This window comes from Ixodes scapularis, unplaced genomic scaffold (assembly GCF_016920785.2).
Source record: "Ixodes scapularis isolate PalLabHiFi unplaced genomic scaffold, ASM1692078v2 PGA_scaffold11__112_contigs__length_91849675, whole genome shotgun sequence".
NCBI classification, from domain to species: Eukaryota; Metazoa; Arthropoda; class Arachnida; order Ixodida; family Ixodidae; genus Ixodes; species Ixodes scapularis.
In genome coordinates this window covers 8,631,043-8,646,549 of record NW_024609837.1, presented here as the reverse complement: position 1 = coordinate 8,646,549, position 15,507 = coordinate 8,631,043, and the positions used below count along the sequence as shown (strand labels likewise).

The window sequence follows — 15,507 nt, the reverse complement described above, 5'->3', positions numbered from 1 at the left end:
GAGCCATTCAAAATACTTTCAGAGGTATGACATTACCGAAAAAAAGAAAAATCAATATGCTGAGAATATTATTTATTGCTCCACTGAGAAAATCCGTACCTTCAAAACGACTAGTATAAGAGGCGGAAACGCAGAGCTCAGAAGTAGTGATCGGGTTAGTGTGCTGTTGTATTGAGGATTGTATCTGCCGTGTGCAGTGTATGTGCATACGCTCAATGTATATGTTCAGCAGACCTACATGTCTGACTTGAGCTACCACATAGTATACGCGTCAGTTGAAATCAATGTATGAGTTCAGCTAATGCTTGTAATATGCGCGATATATCTAGCTAGATGTCTGTATATTAAAGGTGCCCGAAGGCTCTGAAGCGTAATGGGGGCATGAGCGAATACTTTTTTTTTTTTAGCACATGAATTGGGTGGTACCCAGCGCCACCTAGCCTAGCTACTTACAATTCCTCTGCTTGACCCTGCCATCTGGTGGCAAGCGATTTAGCCTTGTTTCACGATTCGCGATAATTTCTGGTTACCGTGCAACAATGAGCACTTTGAATTTGCTTTTTTGAGAGCGGCTTTTGGTTTCGTGAAGGGTTTACCACTCCTCCGTGATGTGCGGTTGACAAAAGAATTCTGAATCGATGATTGTGCGCGAAGTAACTGGGTATCGTTGTCGCCGTTTAACATCACAGTGCTGACGACGAGAAGACTGAGTAACTGCTTTCGAAACGCAAGCTTCTTTACTTGCGGGGGGAAGCTAGCTTCGGAAATAAACACAGTTCACGGGAAGCTCGTGTTGCGCTTTTATTTTCTGCTTTTATTGAGTTCGATTTGCTCGATTCTGGGCCGCCATAACGAGATGCAGGCGACGGAGGAACTTTGCTCCCCTGCTTTCAGGACGAAAGGTTCTCCCTTTCTGAAGGATGGTTGCATCACACTTGTTAAACACAAGTAAAACATAGTGCTTAAAAGCACCAAAACACACACAAAAAAAAAATGCAAACGAAAAAGAAGAAGAAAAAAAAAAAGAAAGAAAAGCCGCGCTCGAGTTTGGCCGGCGCCAAGCTGAAACGCGGCGGCGACTCAATCACGGCCACCGGACTGCTCGCCGACATTTTTCGCACGTTTACACTTGAGGATTCGCGAGGGCGGATCAGAGCAGGCGGAAAGGGGCTTTCGGAGCCGGGTGGAGAAATCGACTCGTCGCTGGCGAAAAATCTTGACCAGTCGGGACCCATATGCAAAATTTCCGCCAGCGACAAGTCGATTTCGCCACCTTGCTCCAAAATCCCCTTTCCGCCTGCGGTGATCCGCCCGCGAATCCGCAAGTGTAAACTAGAGTGCCTTCATGTTCGCTGAAGGCACCGTAGCAGCACCGTCTCGCGTGCCGGCGGTGGCAAAGAGAAGCCGGCAGGACTCCTTGTTCCGCCTGTCGGCTCACAAGAGCAGGACCGTTCAAAAAAGAACGAATGAAACATGCGCGCACATACGCACACCACTCGTAGACGCACACACAGTTACGTTTTCACAGCCCTTCGAAGGCACACAGGCCGCACGCACACACACGCACAAACACGCGGGCGCGCATTTTAACTTTTTTGTTTTTTTCTATAGATTACCTGAACACCCGATCACCACAGGAATAGTAAATAGCCCTGAATTTGCTATCGTTGCATTTGCGCAGCGTCGCCCACAGATAGTGCCTTCTTTTCTTTTTTTTTTTTGTAAAATTTGCAAAGAGCGAACTTACCTGAGGGAAAAGTAAAGAAAGACAAAGACAAGAGACCGGTGGCTCCGCCGCGTTTTCCTATGGAAACGCCGGTCTTCAAATAACCGGTCTTCAAACAACACGGCGCCGTTTCGCACGGGAGACAAGAGATGGCGCAAGCGGTCGCGACGCCAACTGCCGCCAACGAACGAGCATACGACGCCGAGCCGGCGTCCTTAGCAGACAAGGAACTGCAGTCCCTTGTTGTTACTGCGCCTGTTTTTGCTTCTGCGACTGTCGCCGCCTGCGGAACGCGCGCCGCTTTTGTGTTGAAAAGTTCGTATGCAAAAGACGCCGGCTCTCGGCAACGCGTATGCTCGTTCGTTGCGCCATCTCTTGGTCTAAACATTGTTTAGACCAAAAAATCGCAGTCTGAGTATGGTGCCTGGAGCGCGTCTTCGACTGGTGTGTTTAGCGTCCTATCCCGCCCATACATCAAAAGTGGTCCTGATGTGGCAACAAATGACGCGAGTGTCATGCTGTTGCCTGTCGCGATCCTGGCGGTTGGCCGTAGAAATGCTGGCAAAAAGCACGAGCGAACGCGAGTGTCGCTGTCGTCACGGCGTCCCTTTAGGCGTCCCAACTTCCGGCTGCACTAGCTTCCGTGAGCTGTCACAGTGGAAAGCGACCTGCAGCAGAACACGCATCTGCTACATACACCGTAACTGTTGGGACGCCACCAGGGTCGCAACCGGCGACAGCATGACACTTCTATGACGTCATCAGGCGGAAATTGAGGGACCACTTTTTTGGCCGCGGTAAACACACCAGTCGGAGACGCGTTCCAGGCACCATAGTCCGAGTTGTGACATTACGCAATGCAAGCGTGACGTCTAAACATATGTTTCGGCGTCGTCATTCGCTGAGCTGCCTCCGTAACTCGCGGTGATTGGCTCTCCTAGTGTTGTGCGGGAAAGTAGAAGCACGGGCTTTCTTTAGAGTGTAGCACCATGTTGATAAAAGTAAGCGCTGACAGGAAACAATAACCAGAAAATGATTTACGGTTTCTTATTTCCATTTGATGCATTGAGTTCTGCTTCAGTTGATTTTTGTTTTTAATTTCGACACATTTAATAACACATTTGGCATAAAAAAAAGTACATCACTGGGAGTAAAAAATATTTGAGCTGAATTGCCTCGGTTCATGGTGTGCGTGTTAATAAATTTTAATAAAAAAATATAGGTGACAAGAGGAAGCAGGCAGAATGCTGGAGCAAGCGGGACATTTCCTCCTCCCCTCCCCAGCCTACCTTTCCCTCGCCCTGAACTCCCAACCTGTCATCGACTTAGGTGGTAAACATACCGATCAGACACACGCTCCCGGCTTTATGGTCATGGCAAGAAAAATCAGACCAGGGTCGTGGTTGCATTCCAGTATGTCTTTATTGAGCTTAAATAAAACGGTTCACAAACCGACAGGCTGTAATCACGAAATAGTGCTTCTGCTCCGAACACTATATCAATACTCTCGGTGATGCGCAAGAATTTTCATCATTTTGGTTAGAGAACGGTGTGAACCCAAAAAAGGGACCTCTTCTAAAGCAGGCAGACGGGAACGACGCTTTACGAAATCCGTCCACTGTTCTGGTTAGCTGATTACCCGGGGGCGACATCCGCGTACGTCACCTTGCACAACGGTTTCGGTTGTTTACGTACGTTACATTCCCGTTAGAAGGTCACGTGTAACCTGGGCAGCCCCCGTGATTGCTGGAGGTTGTTTTTTTTTGTTTTTTTTTCTCCTTTGTTTGGAACCGTCCACACAAATTGCATTTGCTTTGCCTACACTTGATCCGGTCACGCCTAGTGGCCATTCAAAAGCGAGCCCTTTTCAGTTTTAGTTACGACCACAATGAGAGATAACGCCAACTTAGGCGCACCACGTACGTGTTACACCAGTGTCTGTCCGTGCCGCGCCTAAAATATGAGTGACACGGACGCAACATGCCCAAAAAGGCTTATGGCGGATAGGTCTAGGCCTGATAGAAAATAAATGTGACACGCTCATTAGGCGCGTCTCATACATATTGGGCCAATACTTGTTCTTGTGACGCCAAAAATAGGTGTGCCACAGACGATTTTAGGTGTGAAACGGACGTGACATGCCAAAAAAGAAGCATCACGGATAGTACTAGGCGTGACACTAATTAAATGGCCTTGCAAAAAAAAAAGCTAGACATACCACGCCTAAAGTAGGCGTGAAACGGGCACAACATGCCTAAAAAAATGTCACGCATACTTCTAAGCATGACATGCCCGTGATATGACTAAAATAGCTTCGTCACAAAGGATTCTAGACGAAACATGGCTGAAAGAGACGCGACACCAATAGTTTTAGACGCGCCTAAAACAAGCACGTCGTGGGCAATTCAAGATGTGAGATGTATCGCGAGCTATTTTTTTGACAAGTCGGCAAACATAAGCGAGCAGTGAACAGAACATCCTAAACGGCCAATAGGCGTGGTCGGACCAAGAGCGTGCTGCAGTAGAGGCGCGTCGTTCCTCACAAAAGGGGCTCACACTATATAAGACATCTTCAGTTCATATACAAAATTAAACACTACGGCTATTCCAGGTATCTCAAACAGAGGATTGTTTCGTCTTTTCGCAGACAAGATGCCCGTTATGTACAACCGTATCTTACAGAAGGGGGTGCTGTCTGCAAACTAAGCAGGCAGACGAGAGGAGAGCGACTCGAGAAAGTAAAAATCACAAGACCGAGCAACGAAAACGGGGCGGTAATCCCAGCGGCGCGGTAACCAGGGATCGAAGCGGGATTAAAGCTTAGCGAACCAAATCCACCACCCAAAGTGCTCGAGATGTACAGACACAGCCACCGAATGTCGGAACTGACTCGGACCAGACACAAATTCCAAATTCATGCACTTCAAAATGCGCGTACAGCAAGTAAATATTTTTTTCTCACAAATCACACCGATGAAACTGGTGCAGCAATGTTTCTGTTTGTCCGACGCAATGCGGAGCCAAATTTTTCATACATTGTATGGTTTTGTTCCAGAATAAATTAATGTGACACTTCTTCTTTTACCCAATTAACCTCTCTTGCTTGATTGCCCTATCCAAATAGAAGAGGAATGTTCGAATAAACAAAGAATGACCAGCTGTCCGATGTGCTTAACCTAGCAACGCGAAACGCGAGCCAGATCAGGCTCATCTTCCTTAATACGGTTTTGAGATGCTCGAAGTCAAGGTCGAACAAAAACCAGACACAGCAGTTCACACTCCAATTTATCCCACTTGAGCTTTTGGTCAAACAGCCCCCACAAAAGCTTAAGACAAAGGACAAAACATACGAAGACAAAAATTTTTCACACCCAAACCCTTTGGTGAAAAGGATGGTGGCAACCAGTTTAGTCAACAGGCCGTCCCCCTTCTTTTAAATTATAAACCAGAAATGCGCGCGCCAGGAATTGTATGCCTAAAACAAGAAAACGAAACGGCTTTGCGACAACAAATAAAGAACAACAACAAGGGGAGGGTGAAACAAAGAATAAAGGGGAAAAACAAACTAAAAAAAAAACAGTCGTATACACTACTTTGACCCCTATGAGAGTATAATAATCATAGGAGCCATTGCACAACAGGGGGAAAGAATGCTAGCTTTCTCATACCCATCTCACTTCTTTGCAACCGCCAAAGAACAAACAAGCACGCACACATTTTTTTGCTTTTACCCCCGTCCCACAAAAATTGCCACTTCTCGGTGCGACGACAAACCAACACCGCTCCCACTCGTGTCGTTGTTCAGTCCGATGCGAGTGCACTTAGCGTTCCAGACATCACTTGTAGTTAACGCACGACTTCTAGATGTGCGCTTGACGACACACACACGCAGAACGGGTTTTCACACTTGCAGTTCGTCGCACCTTGTCCGACACATTTTATCGTCGACTTGCGTCCCTGCCCCCTTGGCTGATATTTCTTCTTGCGTCCGTGTCCGACGTGGAGTTAACAACGACGTCGATTGTGGGGAGAAACGAAGACCGCTTTGTACAAACGTAAATGTGTACACACACTCACTGGGGCGTATAGGTCCAGTGGCGGGAAGGGGGGTCACAAGAGACGGGGACAGCGAGAAAAAAACAAAAAAAAACAAGACGTAACTGTTGTTGTTGTTGTTCCCGCGAAGAAAGAGCGACGCGGAATCAACAAAAATATCGAGGCTGACTCGGCACGGTGGATCAGCTCTCGTTTCTTCTTTTGGAAAGGACGTCTGGCGTTACTGTCGTTGTGCTGCCGCAAACTTTTCTATTTGACGAAGGTGTTGGTAGACTGTCGTTGTGCCATCCAGGCTGTGAAGACATCCCTGGAAATAAAAAAGCATGGTGCTTTCATGAGCTATTGCGCTTGAAACAAACCTGTGGGCCAGTTTAATCCGAGTTAAGGCACGAAGCAATACCTTCTGCATGGTACATATCCTCAAACCCTGATCAAGATGGCCAACACGGAATAAGTTTGAAACCTCGGTCCGAATATGGTTCTACAGTCTAAAATGGACGCTGCAACGTGCAGTACCACCGTGAGCTTTTACCGACTCTAAGTGATATTGAAGAGTTATTAGACTCTCCAATATTGACTAACTCTTGTCTGTCTTGATAGATAACAAAACAAACCCTCCTATGTCTTGGCGTTGATGCAATAAAGCAGACCTTGTTGACAAGAACAAACATACCAGGGAGTGTATGGCACATAGCTACGTTTAGATGGATGGCTACGAATTGCTAAAGTGTGCTTAAGCTTTACTTGGGGGAGGGAACGGTCAGAAACATTTTCCACCTCAGAGAACTTGTGAAAGCAACACGAGAGATCCCCCCTGTGCATCCCAGAAAACCAAGTTTGAGGACCTGCTGCGTGGCGTCGTAGCTTCCGTGTCGGCTTTCGGAGCACAGAGAGTAGGGTAAGAACCCTAGGCGGTCTCTTCCCCTAAGGGTCTTTGGGGCGTCGCTCACAGCCTAAGTTGCTTTGTGACGTAAAACACCAATTTATTGCCCATTTTGGGAAGCTGCGCTCCAGGCGGCATGACTGCAGTACACTGGCGTGTACCGCAGTAATGGGACACAATACACTGGCGTGTTTTGCGTCCCATTTCGCCCATGCGTCGAAAGTTGTCCCCAAGTGGCAACAAATGACGTCACAAAAGCCGGAGCGTCGCGCCGTCGGATGTCAAAATTGTGGCGGTTGGGCATAAAAGTCCCGAAAAAAACTTATTGAACGCTTAAGCTTCGCCTTTAAGAGTGGAACGCGACAGCGAAACATATAAACTCCCGCTTGTTTCCAAGCTGCGCAAGCGTGCCTCGCGTGGCCGAGTCAGTGGCGTGCCTGGCTCGCAACCGAAGGGTTGTAGGTTTAAATCCCGCCCAAAATTCTTCGAAATTTTTTTGAGGGCAAATGAATTACTTTTTTGTAGAGTGAAATCATTTGAGACACCCAGCAACCTCTAAACCGCATTGCACATCATGCTTTTTAATCACTTTCATTCTGCGCGTGATGTCATGTTTCACGCGAACATTGCGGGTCGTTCAAAATTCCCGCGCGAGGTCACGACCCTATCGACCAATCGGATTTTTGTGGCACGCCACCAACGCCGGCTTTTCTCGTCACGCCACCGATGTAGATTTTCTGTGATGCGAGCTCCCTGACGCCGCCGCGTTAAAAGGCGCAACAGATTGCGGGCGTCGCCGTCGTCGCGGCATCCCAACTCCCGGCCCCGAAGTTTCCGCGGATTTTCAAGCCGGAGAGAGACCCCAGGCAGAAGGGCGTCTGCCACGTCCATTGTCACCGAGGACGACGCGACGCCTTTACGGCGTCGACGGGCAAACATCGAGGAACCCCTTTCTAGAAGGTGGTCAATGACCGATCGGGAACACGTCGGAGCAGCACGACGGAAGACAGCGTGCTCACCTGCAGTGGGAGACGACGCACTCGCTGCTGCAGTACTCCTGGTCCCAGTCGTGGGACTCAATGGCTGGGTTGGGACAGCCGGTGCGGGTGCACAGCTGCGGAGGCGGGAAGGCCGCCCCAGCCCTCGTTGGTCCACCACTGGAAGCTGGGCTGGACATGGAGGGGGCCGGCTGCAGGTGCGCAAGCCGCCCGCTACACACAACACACCGCAGCGCTACTCTGCCCCCGCCTTGACGGGACGAGAACAACGGGGAGGAGCTTTGCTCGTCCTGCCTCCGACGATGCTCCAGCGTCTCGCGAGCCTCTGGCACGAACGTGCAGCCAAGTATGGCGAAAGCCAACGAGAGTGCGTCGGCGGTTAGGCATTTAAAGGGGGCACTCCGTCGCTCTCGTCCCGTCACTGACTTTAGTCTCTCTCCCTCTTGTCGGAGAGACCAACACCTCCCAGGTAGCAAGGCTGAGAGCCTCTCGGTAAGACGTCGAGTATGAACACTCTGTTCCTTGACCGTCTTGTTCCACCGCCACATCGTGGTTTAGCGCGAAGCAGGCGCAACTGACGATAGTTACGATTCGAAAATGCAATTCCTCGCGCTTCATACTCTGTTCGCCCTTAAGTTGACGGTGCGATGGGAGCCACATGCTCACCGGACAAGTCGTACGTCTATCCGTCACCGCACAATCCCACTTCTGCCAGTACCCACGCACGAAGAGCGAGGTCGGGCGACGAAAGGGAGGTGGTTGGTTGGTCCGGCAAGCGAGTAGCCCCTACCGCACTGTCAACTTAGGGTGAACAGAGTATAGGTGCAGTGCCAGGTAGCTCGGACGAAGAGTTCTTGCTCCGTCTTAACATTTCTGGAGGATGGAGAAGTGTTTCCTGGGATTTCAGATAAAGCTTCAGGCAACTGGCAACAATGCTTCCTTGCAACAGGATGGCCGAAACGTCGTTACTCGGAAGAAGCATCGTTTACGGAGTGGCTCATCGAGGCCGTGATGCAGAACGTTCTATGTCCCCACCTACTGCGGGCCGGTGCGGGCAAAGGCCAGGACGTCGTGTTCTCACTGGCTGAACACGAGTGCCGGCCGAACGGTTACTCGGCACTCGTGCCCAATCTATGCCCCACGCTGGCCTTTGGCAGGTATTATAGAATGATACCCACCGTGGCTTTGCCACCTGGGAGGTGTTGGAGAGACGCGCCTCTGGTCTGTTTGGCCAACACCGCCTACGGGTGGGCCCGGCGGCGCGTCAGCCCTTTAAAGGGGCCACATATTTCGGCTTCTTAACAGATTGAGATGTAATTTGGCACAAAGGTATAGTCAGATAGTGCACTCTTTTAGTAAAAATATTGAACAATGAATTTGCCAGCTAAGTGAAAAATCGTGAAGAAAAATCTTTTTGTTTTCTATACGGGAAGTTTACTTGCATGAAACAATCGAACGACATGGTAGGTCACTGCAACCTTTATTTTAGAAAGACCAAAAAGAAAATGGTAAGCCAATTAAATTTTTTTTCCTTCCCCTTACTTTTCTGTCAAACAAAATGCCACAATAACCCACAATGCTATGGTTTCTGTGAAAGAAAAGGCTTTTAGCTGCACATTTGTCCACAGGACATGGAACTCATAGTTTCTGTTTTCAAGTGATAAATGCATTACCCAAACACATCTGTAGTAAATTGTAGCCAAGTCAATGCACCATTAAGTCAACCTCGTAGTCAGCATAGCATGCGCATTGAATTTACTATGCTGCCCACTTCGGTTAACAACTCTTCAATAAAGGAAGTTGGGACAAACAATAATGATAATAACAGGCGTGTACCAGTGTTGCCCCGATTTTCGGCTTGCAATGGCTTGCATGCTAAAGTGGCTAAAGCCTCTCACAGCCAATGCCAGCCACTGCAGCATTGCTTCATGCAATCTGTGCTTCGCAGCGTGATGCTCATTGTTGGGCGTGCATTATCACATAAAAATTTTTAACTGGACGGCTAGACCAAATCTGGGACATATAGCTGTCCCAACAGCTCCCGACAGTCCCGACCAAATCTGGGACATATAGCTAGCTGTCCCGATGAGGGTCTCAGGACGCTTAATGAAAAGTCAAGACATCCCCACAAAGTTTGAGTCGGTGCTAACCCTAACTCAGTCAACTGCAGCTTACGGATTGGACACAAGTGCCGTTACAGCACTTGTCTCATGTTAAATCGTTGAAGCACCGATCGAACAAAATGCTCAGCAAAATGCTGCTCAGCAAAATGCTGAGCAGCATTTTGCTGCTCAGCAAAATGCTGAAGCAGCGCTCGCATCCAATCTGTGCACCACGGCCGATAGAGGCAGGCGACACGGTGAATTCAGTGCACAAAGCTTTTTCGTATCTAGATGAAGTTCGTTTAATGGGTGATTTAAACTGTCTTTTTGGGGCCAGAGTACAATCCTTGCATGAGGAACACTCTGTGGTCGGTGACAGATTATAAGCACACAGGACAAACTCCTCCTACTTTAGCAGAGTAAACATCGGAGAAGAGGTGGGGAGGTGTTTGCCTCCTCTCCAACTTTTATTCTGCTAAAAGGGGAAGTGCAGAGGACTTTGTTAGAGGAGCTTATCCCGCACTTTAACCTGTCGCCGAGTACAGAGAACCTCTAGCTTCGTTTGATTGCCATTGTTCTTTAAACCCTGTTTCAGCAAAGACGTGCAGCTGGTGCGTTTGACAGAAATCGGAGAGATACCCCACGAACCAGTCATGTTCGAAAAGCTGTCCTGTGTATATCCCGCAGATATCTCTGGTTGGCTGGAACCTTCCCGCATGCTAAGGTCACACAGAGAAAAATACCGTTGCAGCTGCATAGTGGAAGAGGCTACTCACTGCGGACATGAGGTCAGCCGTGTATGAAGAAGTGGTAACCGGGGGAGAGTGCATCATCATCTGCTGCGGCGACGAATGCTGCTGCATCATTGGTGCGCTCTGCGCCATCGGGTGCTGGAACACAACACCAGCATCGTCGGAACAAGGATTTGTGTTACAGTCCACAAATGTCGAAGTTTACTATATTCCATTCGAGTTTTTCGGTTTTCCCCGATTTTGATCAAACCGGCTCAAAAGATTACCTCAACGTCCCGAGAGGTGCCCAATTGCCAAAAGATAACCTACCCATACTTTTTGGCATGATTTGCATTTTTTTTCAGAAACACCAAAAGATAGCCCACTTCTAGTACCATATATATTCCGGATTATAGTTCGCACCCGGTGCATAGTCTGCAGGAGCAAACCTGGTGTCAAAAATAAAACTTTTTGCTCAGATAGTCGGCACCCAGTGCACGAAGTCCATACGCCAAGCAGGGTCTGCATTTAGTGCTAGTCCAAACGTAAAAAATGATCATACTTGACAAACGCGTGCTGTATTAGCTAGCAGAAGCTTTTATCACACATAAATTAACATTGAAATATACTATGTTATTCATAAAATCCTTCACGTCATGTTAGAGTGAACAATCTAGCAAAAAGCACATCCTTGTACTATAGTCTGCACCTGTAGATAGCATCGGGTAAAATGTAATATTTTAAACATGTATGCGGAGGGCAAGTCGACTGCTTCTTGCGCAGGAGACGATGTGACGTCAAAAAGGCATCGAGCTCTGGTTGGTTCTGACTGAAAGATAGAGGGTAGACCTCAAAGCAAGCTTCCCTAAGGTCTACTCCTTAATGGCCGTTTACACTCATGCGACCTCTTAAACCTGGGTTCCTTAAAACTTCTTAAACCAGAGAACACACTGGCGCCATCTATTGGGAAGCAGTGTAAACTCGGCGGTCTGGCATATTTTTTTTTTTATTTCTTGCGCATTATCCTTTTTTTCTTGGCTCGAAAAACTTTTGTCAATGTTATAAACGAGCCTTTCTATGGGTATTACGCACATTTGACCTCGGAAATCCCGCAAAACCTTCGCTCTTGTGAAAAGCAGTTCCAGGGTCACCGCATAGATGGCGCCACAATGCCAGTGTGTTCCCTCATTCTAAAAACATTTAAGAAGTTTTAAGAGATCTCGTCTCTCTCAGTCGTACTCGGTCGCAAGAGTGTGAACGGGCCTTTATCCTTCATTCAAAACCAATCGGAGCTTGGCATTCTGACGTCACCACAACCCTTGCAAAAGAAGCAGACGAACTTGCGCTCCGCATAGTCTGGAAAATATGGTAATTGCAAGGCCCTGGCCAGCGGTGACCTCGGTAGAAAAGGTGGTGCAAAGTGAACATTGCTGACTGGGAACAACGGTCAAATTTGGTTCATTTGGTTCCCTGCAATCAAAAGTATCGCAGGTCACAAAATCTAACACTAGCACTTTTAAACTTCATTTTATCGCACACCAAGAGTTAGCTTACTCTTCATTAAAGCGATAGCGATAGCTCCTGTCGCAGAAAAGCAGGCGTTGGTGGCATGGGACGGAAAATCCTGATTGGTCATTAAGGTCATGACGTCACATCCACATGAATTCGCGTGAGAATTTCAAACATCCAGCAACTCTCACATGAAACATGATGCAACATGAGGAATGATCAAAACATTACATGTAATGCGAAGTAAAGGTTCCCACATGTCTCATATAATTTCACTTTATAAAATAATTCATTTGCCTTAAAGAAAAAATTTGAAGAATTTTAGGCGGAGGCGGGATTCGAACACACGGCCCTTTGGTTTTCTAGTCCGATTTGCTTTCAATCTTAGGTGGGCTATCTCTCGAGATATTAGGGTACTTTTCGGGGTTCCTCGATATGCATCTAAAACACGGAACGCTAACCACAATCCAAGCCGCTCTACGGTCTGTTGCAGGTTTGAAATGGCTAGAGAAGCACCTCCTATAAAGCTCTCTGCTCGGCATGATTAGTGGATTTCTCTCCTTTCCACTAGCCTCCTCAATAGCATTCGCCCTGCTAAGCGGAAAAGCAGAGGACCTTGTGGAAGGAGCTGTCCTGCTTTCCTTAAAGGCAGGCCTAAAGAATCGTCTGCTGCCGGACAGAAAACCGGTTCCCAGCTTCCTTTTCTCCCTTCCTTCTCGCACTTCTTTCTTCTCCTCTTTCGCAGGAGCGGGTCTCCAAACTATGCCCCGCAAAAAGGAGGAGGGTCTCTTTATTATTTCGAATAGAAAAGAGGAATCGAGAGAGAGTTTTCTCCTTTCTGGCTAGTCGTCGGCCTTTAACCTGCAACAGACTAAAGTGGCACAGAATGCCATTGAACGTACGACGCAAGATTGATGGACCGAACCCGCGTCGTCCGAACATTTTGAGAGGAGTCGTGCACCCACCATGTTGGCCCAGAGGGGCTGCTGCGAGCCCAGCATGCCCTGAGGCGGGCTCATGGCCATGTACTGCTGGGGGTGGTGGTGCGGCGAGCCGCCCTCCATGAGAGAGGTGAGCAGGGGGCTCTTCTTCTGCAGGGGCGAGAGGCTCCCCTGCGGCGGTGACCCGGCCGTCACGGGCGATGCCCCGTACAGAGTGTCCGAGTGCTCCGCAGCCGCCTGCCGCCACAAGGCACCACACTCCATGCACACTGCCGCACTCCAAAACGCTCACCCACCCTATCCCGACACAGAGCCGTACACAGAGAGAGTCACACCCGTTCACTGGGGCGGACGGGATGGAACCGAGGAACTGCCATTGTCCGAGTGCGGGCTTGGTTGACGCCTGCTTTCTGACAAGGTCATGGCACTGGACTTTTTTTGTCACCTACGAGTGCTGTGTCAGTGTTCGCCTGGGACTGGTGTTCAATCGGTGAGAGCACGAGCCTCGGCCGAATGCTGACTCAGCATTTGTGTTCGATCTCTGCCCTACGCTGGCCTTCTGTAGATGATACAAAAAATCTAGCACTATGGCCTTACCATCTAGGGAATGTCAGGTGAACTCCCCACCCACAGCTTGACACTTATCATTTAAAGTGCCAATCTTTTTGCACACTGCGGTGCATCTGCTGCCACAGGTGCAAAAGTATGACGGCTCGAGTAATAAGTGTCGAGCTGGTGAAAAGAAGGAGAAGGGTTCGTACAAAAGCAGGCATCATCTGTGGGCAGTTCCTCAACTTAGTTGACGAAGTGATGTTGGCTAATAAGTGTTTACTCCACCCCCAGAAAATTTTCAATAATATACGAAAATATTCTAATGTGTAGATTACATCTGCTTTGCACAGTGACCACGAGGAGAATATGTGTCTCTGGAGGCGGCACTGCCGCCACCGTGGTCACACCCTTGCTCCTCTAATTGACCTACTTCTCTCTATATATGGCTCAGCTCTTGGGAAATATTAGGCCCTTTCTACACAAAGCTGCAATGTATCCTGGCCACTGCCAAAGTTGTCTTCGTGTGCTCACGCTGCATGTGCAATGAATTCTAAAAACCTACAAGCAATCATAACATGTAGCTGAAGGTATACGGACACCATATAGAAATCTACCCGAGACAACAGCAGACTTCTACCATTATTCACTTCTTCCACTGGCGTAGCCACTTAGCCTTTTACAACCATTTAGTCTTGAGCCATTAGACTAACCTAGTCTACCACAAGTGTAGCCCAAGCCACATGTTCTACAATCAGTCTTCTGCAAGTGCAAACAGCTAGTCCTCTGCCAGTGTAATCAGTAACATCACTAGTCAGGAGGGGGGGGGGGGGGGCAGACTGCCAAAGGTGCAGCGCTCAGAGGGCTGCAGCTGGGCAGTGAAAGGGGGGAAGGGCGGTGTCGCGGCGGGCCACGAGAGCCAAGAGGGGGGGGGGGTGTCACGGCCGCCCCGGTTGTTGTAGTGACACCACTGAGTGTAACTAGGCCACTATAGTGTTGTACACTTCCCCACTAGTGTCCTACACAGCTAGCCATCTGCCAGTGCAATCTATGCTTATAGTCTTCTACTACTAGTGTAACCAGCTAGTCTTCTAAAAGACCTACTGTAAAATACCGGGAGAGAGCCCACCCCACTTTCACTGAAAATCGGGTTAACCTAGACACGGGCGCATGTTCAGTCTAATTAGGTGCTTAATGTATAATTTGCAGAATTCCCAAGTTTGGGAAATGTTAATAGTGGGTGCTTGAATGAAATGGGCACTTCCACAGTATTTTACAGCATGTACCACTTCATCCTCCAAGAGTGTAATCACTAAACAGTTTATGACATCAGTTCTAGGGTGCAGCTGCTAAAAGCAAAGTCAGAGACACTCACCCTCGAAACAAGGCTAGCCCTGTAGGCCGCAAGTGCCTTGAGGTAATCCTTCTTGGCCGCTTCCGTCTTCTTCTTGTAGACATTCTTGTGGTCTGCCTCAAGACCGTCCCACATCGAGGCCACAATCTTGGAGACCTCACCGAAGCTCGCGTTGGGGTTCTGGCCCTTGATGGCCGCCTGGGTGTCTCGGAAGAACAGCGCGTACGCCGACACCGGCCTGGAGAACAAAGAGTCAGTGCGCAGGCAATTAATAACCATATGAGACTTAATTAGAGCAAGAGGATATGTTTAACGAGTGTGTCTACAGCAATTAGTATTACACCACTTGATTGGGGGAAAAGGATATGTTTGACAAGTGCACCTCTAAGTGATATGAGAAATAGGGAAAGCATAGTGGTAAATAAAGACCAGTTCACATATACAATGCAGCACTAAACCAACACAATGAACAACACTGATGCAGTGCTGCATCAGCACTGTATCAACATTATTACAAAGCCAGCACTGTATTAGCAAGGGTTACACCTAGTGCTGACTAATAGTGCTATGGTATAGTGTTCTGGTGTGTGTGTGACAGGCTTAACAGTGCCAGGAGAAGGGATCAAGTTCATAACTGCTCCTATGCCTAAGGCAATAA

At 48.4% G+C, this 15,507-nt stretch overlaps 1 protein-coding gene across 6 annotated transcripts in view; it reads right to left on the bottom strand.

The window, feature by feature from the left end:
• Positions 1-3,129: 3,129 nt before the first annotated feature.
• Positions 3,130-15,507, bottom strand: part of LOC8053813 (TOX high mobility group box family member 4) — a 148,739-nt gene continuing 136,361 nt past the window's right edge. For 3 of the 6 annotated variants that reach the window (XM_029979436.4, XM_029979437.4, XM_029979438.4), the window contains 5 exons: positions 14,871-15,087; positions 12,971-13,183; positions 10,542-10,655; positions 7,685-7,854; positions 3,130-6,089 (listed from right to left, as the gene is read on the bottom strand). In XM_029979436.4, coding sequence (XP_029835296.2) covers positions 6,032-6,089; positions 7,685-7,854; positions 10,542-10,655; positions 12,971-13,183; positions 14,871-15,087 — 772 coding nt within the window. In that variant the 3' untranslated portion in view covers positions 3,130-6,031. Of the gene's footprint in view, positions 6,090-7,684; positions 7,855-10,541; positions 10,656-12,970; positions 13,184-14,870; positions 15,088-15,507 lie in introns of those variants that run through there. The other 3 variants (XM_029979439.4, XM_029979440.4, XM_042288813.1) reach the window with 2 other exon arrangements.